The following is a 13,713-nucleotide window of genomic DNA, read 5'->3' as shown; positions in this document are numbered from 1 at the left end:
GGTATAGGAGAGCACTACGATACTACACACATCAACATAGATATAGGAGAGCACTACGATACTGCAATCATCAACATAGGTATAGGAGAGCACTACGATACTACACACATCAACATAGGTATAGGAGAGCACTACGATACTACACACATCAACATAGGTATAGGAGAGCACTACGATACTACACACATCAACATAGATATAGGAGAGCACTACGATACTACACATATCAACATAGGTATAGGAGAGCACTACGATACTACACACATCAACATAGGTATAGGAGAGCACTACGATACTACACACATCAACATAGGTATAGGAGAGCACTACGATACTACACACATCAACATAGGTATAGGAGAGCACTACGATACTACACACATCAACATAGGTATAGGAGAGCACTACGATAACACACACATCAACATAGGTATAGGAGAGCACTACGATACTACACACATCAACATAGATATAGGAGAGCACTACGATACTACACACATCAACATAGGTATAGGAGAGCACTACGATACTACACACATCAACATAGGTATAGGAGAGCACTACGATAACACACACATCAACATAGGTATAGGAGAGCACTACGATACTACACACATCAACATAGGTATAGGAGAGCACTACGATAACACACACATCAACATAGGTATAGGAGAGCACTACGATACTACACACATCAACATAGGTATAGGAGAGCACTACGATAACACACACATCAACATAGGTATATGAGAGCATTACGATACTACACACATCAACATAGGTATAGGAGAGCACTACGATACTACACACATCAACATAGGTATAGGAGAGCACTACGATACTACACACATCAACATAGGTATAGGAGAGCACTACGATAACACACAGACAAACGTAGACATATGTTATACATTAATATTTTATTTCTACAGGGCACCGTTATGGGTTCAAGCATAATGTATAAATATGGAATTCAAGTTTATGAAAGCTTTTATTGACTTACTGCCTGAGCGCTGGTGGTGTTGGTGATGTAATCTTCTCTGGAGGAGAGAGACAGAGACGCCTGATCCAACTACAGAGACAGAATGATAAGTTATTACAAGGCCTGGTCCAACTACAGAATGATACGTTATTAGAATGCCTGGTCCAACTACAGAATGCTATGTTATTATAAGGCCTGGTCCAACTACAGAATGATACGTTATTAGAATGCCTGGTCCAACTACAGAATGATATGTTATTATAAGGCCTGGTCCAACTACAGATAAATAATGATACGTTATTAGAATGCCTGGTCCAACTACAGAATGCTATGTTATTATAAGGCCTGATCCAACTACAGATAAATAATGATACGTTATTAGAATGCCTGGTCCAACTACAGAATGCTATGTTATTATAAGGCCTGATCCAACTACAGATAAATAATGATACGTTATTAGAATGCCTGGTCCAACTACAGAATGCTATGTTATTATAAGGCCTGGTCCAACTACAGAATGATATGTTATTATAAGGCCTGGTCCAACTACAGATAAATAATGATCAGTTATTATAAGGCCTGGTCCAACTACAGAATGATATGTTATTATAAGGCCTGGTCCAACTACAGATAAATAATGATACGTTATTAGAATGCCTGGTCCAACTACAGAATGCTATGTTATTATAAGGCCTGATCCAACTACAGATAAATAATGCTATGTTATTAGAATGCCTGGTCCAACTACAGAATGCTATGTTATTATAAGGCCTGGTCCAACTACAGATAAATAATGATCAGTTATTATAAGGCCTGGTCCAACTACAGAATGATATGTTATTAGAATGCCTGGTCCAACTACAGAATGCTATGTTATTATAAGGCCTGGTCCAACTACAGATAAATAATGATACGTTATTATAAGGCCTGGTCCAACTACAGAATGATATGTTATTATAAGGCCTGGTCCAACTACAGATAAATAATGATACGTTATTAGAATGCCTGGTCCAACTACAGAATGATATGTTATTACAAGGCCTGGTCCAACTACAGAATGATATGTTATTATAAGGCCTGGTCCAACTACAGAATTATATGTTATTATAAGGCCTGGTCCAACTACAGAATGATATGTTATTACAAAGCCTGGTCCAACTACAGAATGATATGTTATTACAAGGCCTGGTCCAACTACAGAATGATATGTTATTATAAGGCCTGGTCCAACTACAGCTAAATAATGATACGTTATTAGAATGCCTGGTCCAACTACAGAATGCTATGTTATTAGAATGCCTGGTCCAACTACAGAATGCTATGTTATTATAAGGCCTGGTCCAACTACAGATAAATAATGATACGTTATTATAAGGCCTGGTCCAACTACAGAATGATATGTTATTATAAGGCCTGGTCCAACTACAGCTAAATAATGATACGTTATTAGAATGCCTGGTCCAACTACAGAATGCTATGTTATTAGAATGCCTGGTCCAACTACAGAATGCTATGTTATTATAAGGCCTGGTCCAACTACAGATAAATAATGATCAGTTATTATAAGGCCTGGTCCAACTACAGAATGATAAGTTAGTTCAAAGCCTGGTCCAACTACAGAGACAGCATGATAAGTCATTACAAGGTAATGACAAGGTAAACTATAGAGACAGAATAATATTTTATTGCAATGCCTGGTCTAAGTACAGAATGATAAGTTATTATAAAAATAAGAATTTGTTCTTAACTGACTTGCCTAGTTAAATAAAGGTAAAATAAAAATAAAAATAAGGTCTGGTCCAACAACATAATATGTTATTACAAGACTTATTACAAGACAAACTACAGAATGCTAAGTTATTACAATGCCTGGTCCAACTATAGAGACATAATGATAAGTTAGTACAAGGCCTGGTCCAACTACAGAGACAGAATGATAAGTTAGTACAAGGCCTGGCCCAACTACAAAATGCTAAGTAAATACAAGGCCTGGCCCAACTACAAAATGATAAGTAAATACAAGGCCTGGCCCAACTACAGAATGATAAGTAAATACAAGGCCTGGTCCAACTACAGAGACAGAATGATAAGTTAGTACAAGGCCTGGTCCAACTACAGATTGATAAGTTATTACAATGCCTGGTCCAACTACCGAGACAGAATGATAAGTTAGTACAAGGCCTGGCCCAACTACAGAATGATACGTAAATACAAGGCCTGGCCCAACTACAGAGACATAATGATAAGTTAGTACAAGGCCTGGCCCAACTACCGAGACAGAATGATAAGTAAATACAAGGCCTGGCCCAACTACAGAGACAGAATGATAAGTGAGTACAAGGCCTGGTCCAACTACCGAGACAGAATGATAAGTTAGTACAAAGCCTGGCCCAACTACAGAATGATACGTAAATACAAGGCCTGGCCCAACTACAGAGACAGAATGATAAGTTAGTACAAGGCCTGGTCCAACTACAGAGACAGAATGATAAGTTAGTACAAGGCCTGGCCCAACTACAGAATGATACGTAAATACAAGGCCTGGCCCAACTACAGAATGATACGTAAATACAAGGCCTGGCCCAACTACAGAGACAGAATGATAAGTTAGTACAAGGCCTGGCCCAACTACAGAGACAGAATGATAAGTTAGTACAAAGCCTGGCTCAACTTTCAAAGCAGAATTACTTTCCCATTGTTCCTCAAATGCAGTGTATGATATACCATGCTTGGTCTTTATACAGAATAAGTTATTACAAGGCCTAGTCCAACTACATGATAAGAAGTTAATGCTATCTATGTTTACAGAAGCCTGGAAGCTGTCTTGGTTGTGCACACACACACGCATGCACATACATTCAGTCAGAGGGGTCACCTTAATTATGTAGTTGGTGGAGTTCTTGTCATCTGGGGCGATGTATAATCGAATCAGAACACTCTTGCTGTGTTGGTTCCTAATCTGAGCCAATGTCTGCAGCAGGTCCCATCGTCCTGGTGACCAGAGCCACTCCCCCCCAAGCCCCTCCCCCAGGACGGGCCAGTGGAACTCAGGCTGCTGTAAAAGCTTCAACAGAGGACCACTGTCCACTTTCTCCAATATAGCTACACATAGACACACACACACACAAACACACACTTTGTACCACTATAGCACTTGATGCTTTTCATGTAACCTCAGCTCCCATCTCGGCTTCCTCATGTGTGTGTGTGTGTGGTTGTAGGTTACCTTCGTCCATACAGGAGCGGTAGAAGACCTTGGCCTTCCTGACAGCTTCTATCTCATCTGAGTCTGATGGAGCCTCCAGCAAATCTACAACTCAGACAACATTTAGAGGTGGGGGAGTGTAGTCAGGGTATGAGAGTGTGTATGGGCTCATCTCTCTCTCTCTCTCTCTCTCTCTCTCTCTCTCTCTCTCTCTCTCTCACCCTTGAGTGTGATATCAACGTGTTGGCGTAACCAGGGGTAGACGCCGTAAGAAGAGGAATCTTCAGGAATAGGGTTGTCTCTCAGCCAGCTACCACAGGAGAACCCATAGAAGTCGTCACAGGGAGACACAGCCCGGTCCATCTTACTGAGGATAGAACCAGCTACACACACATTACAAGTTGATTGCAACATTCTACATGCAACAATTTCCTGTAAGGTGGGTGGGGCCTACCTGCTTCAATACATTCTGGAGTTAAGCAGAAGACATCCTGATTGGCTCTCTGGGAAACTGAGGAAAAGGATGAGACCTGATGAAGATTACAACATACCCCCCCAAACCCACATACAATCATAAACAGACATATACAGTATGTCCTGAAACAATCCCACTACCACCTGACCTCTCTCTCACTCTTTGCCTATATGGTGTCCCTCTGACCTAAAAAGGAATCCCCCACCCCCACAGACATTCACGCAGTCATCAGCTGTTTACGGTTTGAGTGTCATGGAGAAAGCTGACTCCATTTTAATAACACATATGCCAAACAGCTTACACGCACATGCACGCACACACACACACACGTTAAAAAGAACCAAAGTAAATAAAATAGCCATTGTCTATTCACTTGCATGACCAAAGACAGGAGTGTGTGTACTGTATCTACAGAAACATATATCATTAAAACAACATTTCACCACAAAAATGTTGGCTTCATACAATAACAAGGACATAATAGTTACCACTTCTACCCCACCCTCAGCAACACACGCCTCAACCACTCCAGTTACTGCAACACCAGCTTTTTCAAGACTAAACTCACTCAGGGAAAGAGGTTGTGAGTGTAACTCTGTGTAAAACAGTAGTGAGTCTACTCACCCAGTATGACAGCAAGCAGCAGAGCGATGCAGAAACACACACATGCGGCCAGCGCAGCCTTTAGGACACGACTGTTTCCTTGTTCTGGTTTAGAAACACACACACCTAGAGGCTCCATCTCCATGTCTCCAATCAAAACAGACGCTCACACTACCTCACTTTCGGCCACCTCTTTGGTCTCCAAATCTATATCTCTCTCCCTCCTGCCCTCTGTGTCTCTCTCTCCTTCCCTCTCTGTGTCTCTCCCTCCTTCCCTCTGTGTCTCTCTCCCTCCTTCCTTCCCTCTCTGTGTCTCTCTCCCTCCTTCCCTCTGTCGGTCTCCGTATGTCTCTCCCTTCCTCCCTCCTTCCCTCTGTGTCTCTCTCCCTCCTTCCCTCTCTGTGTCTCTCTCCCTCCTTCCCTCTCTGTGTCTCTCCCCCTCCTTCCCTCTCTGTGTCTATCCCTCCTTCCCTCTGTGTCTCTCTCCCTCTTTCCTTCCCTCTCTGTGTCTCTCTCCCTCCTTCCCTCTGTCGGTCTCCGTATGTCTCTCCCTTCCTCCCTCCTCTCTGTGTCTTTCTCCCTCCTTCCCTTTGTGTCGGTCTCCGTATGTCTCTCTCTTTCTCCCTCCCTCCCTCTCTCTGTCTCTCTCCCTCCCTCTTGCTCTGTGTATGTGTCCGTATGTCTCTCTCTCTCCCACCCTCTCACTGTGTCGGCCTCCGTCTCTCTCTCTGTAACTCACTCTCTCTCTGTCTGTCTCCGTATCTCTCTCTCTCTAGCCATAATCCTCTCCAAACTGTGGTTCAACCTACTTCTGTCTGACTCTCCTGCTCAAAGTGGACTCCCCCTCCCTCCCTCTGTCTCCTCCCTCTCTTTATCTTTCCCACGTTTCCCCTCCCTATATGCTACCCTCAGACACTTACAAGAGACAGCTCAAATACCTTCTGCTGGAACCATCTGAAGAGTTACAAACCTTCTGCTGGAACCATGTGGAGAGTTACAAACCTTCTGCTTGAACCATGTGGAGAGTTACAAACCTTCTGCTGGAACCATGTGGAGAGTTACAAACCTTCTGCTGGAACCATGTGGAGAGTTACAAACCTTCTGCTGGAACCATGTGGAGAGTTACAAACCTTCTGCTGGAACCATGTGGAGAGTTACAAACCTTCTGCTGGAACCATGTGGAGAGTTACAAACCTTCTGCTGGAACCATGTGGAGAGTTACAAACCTTCTGCTGGAACCATGTGGAGAGTTACAAACCTTCTGCTGGAACCATGGAACAGTCTGTGTGTGGGACAGTGTGTGTGTGGGACAGTGTGTGTGTGGGACAGTCTGTGTGTGGGACAGTCTGTGTGTGGGAAAGTCTGTGTGTGGGAAAGTCTGTGTGTGGGACAGTCTGTGTGTGGGACAGTCTGTGTGTGGGAAAGTCTGTGTGTGGGAAAGTCTGTGTGTGGGAGAGTCTGTGTGTGGGACAGTCTGTGTGTGGGACAGTCTGTGTGTGGGAAAGTCTGTGTGTGGGACAGTCTGTGTGTGGGACAGTCTGTGTGTGGGACAGTCTGTGTGTGGGACAGTCTGTGTGTGGGAAAGTCTGTGTGTGGGACAGTCTGTGTGTGGGAAAGTCTGTGTGTGGGAAAGTCTGTGTGTGGGAAAGTCTGTGTGTGGGACAGTCTGTGTGTGGGACAGTATGTGTGTGGGACAGTCTGTGTGTGGGACAGTCTGTGTGTGGGACAGTCTGTGTGTGGGAAAGTCTGTGTGTGGGACAGTCTGTGTGTGGGACAGTCTGTGTGTGGGACAGTCTGTGTGTGGGAAAGTCTGTGTGTGGGACAGTCTGTGTGTGGGAAAGTCTGTGTGTGGGAAAGTCTGTGTGTGGGACAGTCTGTGTGTGGGACAGTCTGTGTGTGGGACAGTCTGTGTGTGGGACAGTCTGTGTGTGGGAAAGTCTGTGTGTGGGACAGTCTGTGTGTGGGACAGTCTGTGTGTGGGACAGTCTGTGTGTGGGACAGTCTGTGTGTGGGAAAGTCTGTGTGTGGGAAAGTCTGTGTGTGGGAAAGTCTGTGTGTGGGACAGTCTGTGTGTGGGACAGTCTGTGTGTGGGAAAGTCTGTGTGTGGGACAGTCTGTGTGTGGGACAGTCTGTGTGTGGGACAGTCTGTGTGTGGGACAGTCTGTGTGTGGGACAGTCTGTGTGTGGGAAAGTCTGTGTGTGGGACAGTCTGTGTGTGGGAAAGTCTGTGTGTGGGAAAGTCTGTGTGTGGGACAGTCTGTGTGTGGGACAGTCTGTGTGTGGGAAAGTCTGTGTGTGGGACAGTCTGTGTGTGGGACAGTCTGTGTGTGGGAAAGTCTGTGTGTGGGACAGTCTGTGTGTGGGAAAGTCTGTGTGTGGGACAGTCTGTGTGTGGGACAGTCTGTGTGTGGGAAAGTCTGTGTGTGGGACAGTCTGTGTGTGGGAAAGTCTGTGTGTGGGAAAGTCTGTGTGTGGGAAAGTCTGTGTGTGGGACAGTCTGTGTGTGGGACAGTATGTGTGTGGGAAAGTCTGTGTGTGGGACAGTCTGTGTGTGGGACAGTCTGTGTGTGGGACAGTCTGTGTGTGGGAAAGTCTGTGTGTGGGACAGTCTGTGTGTGGGACAGTCTGTGTGTGGGAAAGTCTGTGTGTGGGACAGTCTGTGTGTGGGACAGTCTGTGTGTGGGACAGTCTGTGTGTGGGAAAGTCTGTGTGTGGGACAGTCTGTGTGTGGGAAAGTAGCCAAACTGACTTGCACTAGTTAGACAAACATGTTGCTGTCATAGGTTCTATCATACCATCTGGTAGTATCTTTCTTGACTGCATCAAATCGTTGTAGAGAAGCTAGCTAGCTTCAGTAGTCAGCTAGCTACAGTAGTCAGTTAGCTATAGTAGTCAGCTAGCTAATGTAGCACAGCTAATTGAGACAATTTAGCTGCGCTCCCATACTTGTCTATAACAATTCCATTCAGGGCTGCCAGAAAATGTGTGGTGAGGCGGCATCAGCACTTTCCAATCCTTTCCCATGTTTGATTTAGTTTACGCAAAATGTTAAAATGATGAGTAAAGAGCTGTTTTGTAGACCGATTTACCAGAAGATTTGTCAACTTGCACACAATATCTCTGCCCTTCACATCGTAGTGCTGAAGGCTCTTGTCTTGACCAATCATCAGTGTCCGGACCAATCAGATTCAAGGAAATCGCAGGTCACGCGTGCGGGCACAACGCATCAAAGCGGGTATTTATTCAGCAAACGTGATAAGACATCACTCCCGACAGACACAAGCAAAAACTCTTCCAGAAATGTATTAGCCTACAGTATATTCATAAACACCAGCCATCTGACATGCTGGATTACATGGAAACAATCAAATTGTTCAGTCTTATCAACTGCTACTAAGAACAGCAGCTGCTACATGGAATAGAGCAGGCTATTTATTCTATGTCCCTCTAGCCAGATCGGTAACATGTATTTATAGCCCATTTGTGAGAAAATGTGAATGGGATCAAATTTGGTAATTTCTTCAAACTTGGGCTGTCTAGGCTACCTAGACCTTTTCAATCCTAAATTATTAACTGCAATGAATCAATAAACACAAAAGCAGACCGAGTTCATGTTTAATTAAGCCTACAGTTGCATAGGGCATGACTACATGATACAATCCTGTATAAAGCAAGATCAGCCCTGTGAGTTTTATTGTCCAATCATGTTGCTTTCTCTGTGTATAGGAACCCCCCCTAGTCCGTCTATAAAATATAATTCATATGAACAAGTACAAAGTTGCTGCAGTTTGACAGGCTTTTCATCCTCCCTAAGGCCAGGAGTTGTTTTTACACCATGTGACCTGATTATAAAACTCTGGTCCCATCATTGCTCACACAATACTATCGCATAGCTAACTAAAAAGCAAACCTTTGATTCCTCTCTGATAGGACAACACTGGATTCCACATGTCTTCCTTTTAACCACTCACTGGGAAAAAAACTACTTAAAATAGCTTTGGCATTCCTCCATGTCTGACAGGAAGAACACAACTCCTCTAGATCCAGTATTCAATATGTCTGACAGGAAGAACACAACTCCTCTAGATCCCGTATTCAATATGTCTGACAGGAAGAACACAACTCCTCTAGATCCCGCATTCAATATGTCTGACAGGAAGAACACAACTCCTCTAGATCCCGTATTCAACATGTCTGACAGGAAGAACACAACTCCTCTAGATCCCGTATTCAATATGTCTGACAGGAAGAACACAACTCCTCTAGATCCCGCATTCAATATGTCTGACAGGAAGAACACAACTCCTCTAGATCCCGTATTCAACATGTCTGACAGGAAGAACACAACTCCTCTAGATCCCGTATTCAATATGTCTGACAGGAAGAACACAACTCCTCTAGATCCAGTATTCAATATGTCTGACAGGAAGAACACAACTCCTCTAGATCCAGTATTCAATATGTCTGAAGGATGTTCACTACTGGAGAGGCCAACTGTACACTTTTGCATTTCTGTTCTGTACACAGGCATTCACACTCACGGACATTCACTCTCACAGACATTCACTTCTCCAGTTCATTCTACTGTCATATGCATGTTTAAACCACTTTCTCTCTCCCACACATACTTACACCAATGATGATGGGTTGCATAAATTGATCTCTAACAGCGTGTGTCTGTCTTCCTTCAATGAGTGTGTCTGTGTGTCTTCCTTCAGTGAGTGTGTCTGTGTCTTCCTTCAGTGAGTGTGTCTGTCTTCCTTCAGTGAGTGTGTGAGTCTTCCTTCAGTGAGTGTGAGTCTTCCTTCAGTGAGTGTGTCTGTCTTCCTTCAGTGAGTGTGTGAGTCTTCCTTCAGTGAATGTCTGTCTTCCTTCAGTGAGTGTGTCTGTCTTCCTTCAGTGAGTGTGTCTGTCTTCCTTCAGTGAGTGTGTCTGTCTTCCTTCACTGAGTGTGTGTCTTCCTTCAGTGAGTGTCTGTCTTCCTTCAGTGAGTGTGTCTGTCTTCCTTCAGTGAGTGTGTCTGTCTTCCTTCAGTGAGTGTGTCTGTCTTCCTTCAGTGAGTGTGTCTGTCTTCCTTCAGTGAGTGTGTGTCTTCCTTCAGTGAGTGTCTGTCTTCCTTCAGTGAGTGTGTCTGTCTTTCTTCAGTGAGTGTGTCTGTCTTCCTTCAGTGAGTGTGTCTGTCTTCCTTCAGTGAGTGTGTCTGTCTTCCTTCAGTGAGTGTGTATGTCTTCCTTCAGTGAGTGTGTCTGTCTTCCTTCAGTGAGTGTGTCTGTCTTCCTTCAGTGAGTGTCTGTCTTCCTTCAGTGAGTGTGTCTGTCTTCCTTCAGTGAGTGTCTGTCTTCCTTCAGTGAGTGTGTCTGTCTTCCTTCAGTGAGTGTCCGTGTGTCTTCCTTCAGTGAGTGTGTCTGTCTTCCTTCAGTGAGTGTGTCTGTCTTCCTTCAGTGAGTGTGTCTGTCTTCTTTCAGTGAGTGTCCGTGTGTCTTCCTTCAGTGAGTGTGTCTGTCTTCCTTCAGTAAGTGTGTGTCTTCCTTCAGTGAGTGTGTGAGTCCTCCTTCAGTGAGTGTGTGAGTCTTCCTTCAGTGAGTGTGTCTGTCTTCCTTCAGTGAGTGTCCGTGTGTCTTCCTTCAGTGAGTGTGTCTGTCTTCCTTCAGTAAGTGTGTGAGTCTTCCTTCAGTGAGTGTCTGTCTTCCTTCAGTGAGTGTGTCTGTCTTCCTTCAGTGAGTGTGTCTGTCTTCCTTCAGTGAGTGTGTCTGTCTTCCTTCAGTGAGTGTGTCTGTCTTCTTTCAGTGAGTGTCCGTGTGTCTTCCTTCAGTGAGTGTGTCTGTCTTCCTTCAGTAAGTGTGTGTCTTCCTTCAGTGAGTGTGTGAGTCCTCCTTCAGTGAGTGTGTGAGTCTTCCTTCAGTGAGTGTGTCTGTCTTCCTTCAGTGAGTGTCCGTGTGTCTTCCTTCAGTGAGTGTGTCTGTCTTCCTTCAGTAAGTGTGTGAGTCTTCCTTCAGTGAGTGTGTGAGTCCTCCTTCAGTGAGTGTGTGAGTCTTCCTTCAGTGAGTGTCTGTCTTCCTTCAGTGAGTGTGTCTGTCTTCCTTCAGTGAGTGTGTCTGTCTTCCTTCAGTGAGTGTGTGTCTTCCTTCAGTCAGTGTCTGTCTTCCTTCAGTGAGTGTGTCTGTCTTCCTTCAGTGAGTGTGTGTCTTCCTTCAGTGAGTGTGTCTGTCTTCCTTCAGTGAGTGTCCGTGTGTCTTCCTTCAGTGAGTGTGTCTGTCTTCCTTCAGTGAGTGTGTCTGTCTTCCTTCAGTGAGTGTGTCTGTCTTCCTTCAGTAAGTGTGTGAGTCTTCCTTCAGTGAGTGTGTGAGTCCTCCTTCAGTGAGTGTGTGAGTCTTCCTTCAGTGAGTGTCTGTCTTCCTTCAGTGAGTGTGTCTGTCTTCCTTCAGTGAGTGTCCGTGTGTCTTCCTTCAGTGAGTGTGTCTGTCTTCCTTCAGTAAGTGTGTGAGTCTTCCTTCAGTGAGTGTGTGAGTCTTCCTTCAGTGAGTGTGTCTGTCTTCCTTCAGTAAGTGTGTGAGTCTTCCTTCAGTGAGTGTGTGAGTCCTCCTTCAGTGAGTGTGTGAGTCTTCCTTCAGTGAGTGTCTGTCTTCCTTCAGTGAGTGTGTCTGTCTTCCTTCAGTGAGTGTGTCTGTCTTCCTTCAGTGAGTGTGTCTGTCTTCCTTCAGTGAGTGTGTGTCTTCCTTCAGTCAGTGTCTGTCTTCCTTCAGTGAGTGTGTCTGTCTTCCTTCAGTGAGTGTGTCTGTCTTCCTTCAGTGAGTGTGTCTGTCTTCTTTCAGTGAGTGTGTCTGTCTTCCTTCAGTGAGTGTGTGAGTCTTCCTTCAGTGAGTGTGTGAGTCCTCCTTTAGTGAGTGTGTGAGTCTTCCTTCAGTGAGTGTCTGTCTTCCTTCAGTGAGTGTGTCTGTCTTCCTTCAGTGAGTGTCCGTGTGTCTTCCTTCAGTGAGTGTGTCTGTCTTCCTTCAGTAAGTGTGTGAGTCTTCCTTCAGTGAGTGTGTGAGTCCTCCTTCAGTGAGTGTGTGAGTCTTCCTTCAGTGAGTGTCTGTCTTCCTTCAGTGAGTGTGTCTGTCTTCCTTCAGTGAGTGTCCGTGTGTCTTCCTTCAGTGAGTGTGTCTGTCTTCCTTCAGTAAGTGTGTGAGTCCTCCTTCAGTGAGTGTGTGAGTCTTCCTTCAGTGAGTGTCTGTCTTCCTTCAGTGAGTGTGTCTTCCTTCAGTGAGTGTGTCTGTCTTCCTTCAGTGAGTGTGTGTCTTCAGTGAGTGTGTCTGTCTTCCTTCAGTGAGTGTGTCTGTCTTCCTTCAGTGAGTGTGTCAGTCTTCCTTCAGTGAGTGTGTCTGTCTTCGTTCAGTGAGTGTGTGTCTTCAGTGAGTGTGTCTGTCTTCCTTCAGTGTGTGTGTCTGTCTTCCTTCAGTGTGTGTGTCTGTCTTCCTTCCGTGAGTGCGTCCGTCTTCCTTCAGTCAGTGCGTCCGTCTTCCTTCAGTCAGTGCGTCCGTCTTCCTTCAGTGAGTGCGTCGGTCTTCCTTCAGTGAGTGTGTCTGTCTTCCTTCAGTGAGTGTGTCTGTCTTCCTTCAGTGAGTGTGTCTGTCTTCCTTCAGTGAGTGTGTCTGTCTTCCTTCAGTGAGTGTGTCCGTCTTCCTTCAGTGAGTGCGTCCGTCTTCCTTCAGTCAGTGCGTCGGTCTTCCTTCAGTGAGTGTGTCTGTCTTCCTTCAGTGAGTGTGTCTGTCTTCCTTCAGTGAGTGCGTCCGTCTTCCTTCAGTCAGTGCGTCGGTCTTCCTTCAGTGAGTGTGTCTGTCTTCCTTCAGTGAGTGTGTCTGTCTTCCTTCAGTGAGTGTGTCTGTCTTCCTTCAGTGAGTGTGTCTGTCTTCCTTCAGTGAGTGTGTCTGTCTTCCTTCAGTGAGTGTGTCTGTCTTCCTTCAGTGAGTGTGTCTGTCTTCCTTCAGTGAGTGTGTCTGTCTTCCTTCAGTGAGTGTGTCTGTCTTCCTTCAGTGAGTGTGTCTGTCTTCCTTCAGTGAGTGCGTCCGTCTTCCTTCAGTCAGTGCGTCGGTCTTCCTTCAGTGAGTGTGTCTGTCTTCCTTCAGTGAGTGCGTCGGTCTTCCTTCAGTGAGTGTGTCTGTCTTCCTTCAGTGAGTGTGTCTGTCTTCCTTCAGTGAGTGTGTCTGTCTTCCTTCAGTGAGTGTGTGTCTTCCTTCAGTGAGTGTGTCTGTCTTCCTTCAGTGAGTGTGTCTGTCTTCCTTCAGTGAGTGTGTCTGTCTTCCTTCAGTGAGTGTGTCTGTCTTCCTTCAGTGAGTGTGTCTGTCTTCCTTCAGTGAGTGTGTCGGTCTTCCTTCAGTGAGTGTGTCGGTCTTCCTTCAGTGAGTGTGTCTGTGTGTAGCATCCTAGAGAAACATGGTATTGGTAAATCATATTAACATCTCCCTGTG

General features: G+C 45.2%; 1 protein-coding gene across 4 annotated transcripts in view; it reads right to left on the bottom strand.

Moving 5' to 3' along the window:
• Positions 1 to 5,581, bottom strand: part of phex (phosphate regulating endopeptidase homolog, X-linked) — a 13,984-nt gene extending 8,403 nt beyond the window's left edge. For 3 of the 4 annotated variants that reach the window (XR_005036327.1, XM_036945615.1, XM_036945617.1), the window contains exons 1-6: positions 5,287 to 5,581; positions 4,642 to 4,698; positions 4,409 to 4,570; positions 4,209 to 4,292; positions 3,858 to 4,084; positions 1,004 to 1,072 (exon numbers count right to left, since the gene is read on the bottom strand). Coding sequence is in view for 3 of the 4 variants with exons in the window: in XM_036945615.1 (XP_036801510.1) it covers positions 1,004 to 1,072; positions 3,858 to 4,084; positions 4,209 to 4,292; positions 4,409 to 4,570; positions 4,642 to 4,698; positions 5,287 to 5,410 (723 nt within the window). In the remaining variant the exon portion in view is untranslated. Of the gene's footprint in view, positions 1 to 1,003; positions 1,073 to 3,857; positions 4,085 to 4,208; positions 4,293 to 4,408; positions 4,571 to 4,641; positions 4,699 to 5,150; positions 5,171 to 5,286 lie in introns of those variants that run through there. The other variant, XM_036945616.1, reaches the window with a different exon arrangement.
• Positions 5,582 to 13,713: the final 8,132 nt, after the last annotated feature.

Source organism: Oncorhynchus mykiss, chromosome 15 (assembly GCF_013265735.2).
Source record: "Oncorhynchus mykiss isolate Arlee chromosome 15, USDA_OmykA_1.1, whole genome shotgun sequence".
Classification (NCBI taxonomy): domain Eukaryota; kingdom Metazoa; phylum Chordata; class Actinopteri; order Salmoniformes; family Salmonidae; genus Oncorhynchus; species Oncorhynchus mykiss.
This window is presented reverse-complemented; position numbering and strand designations above follow the sequence as displayed.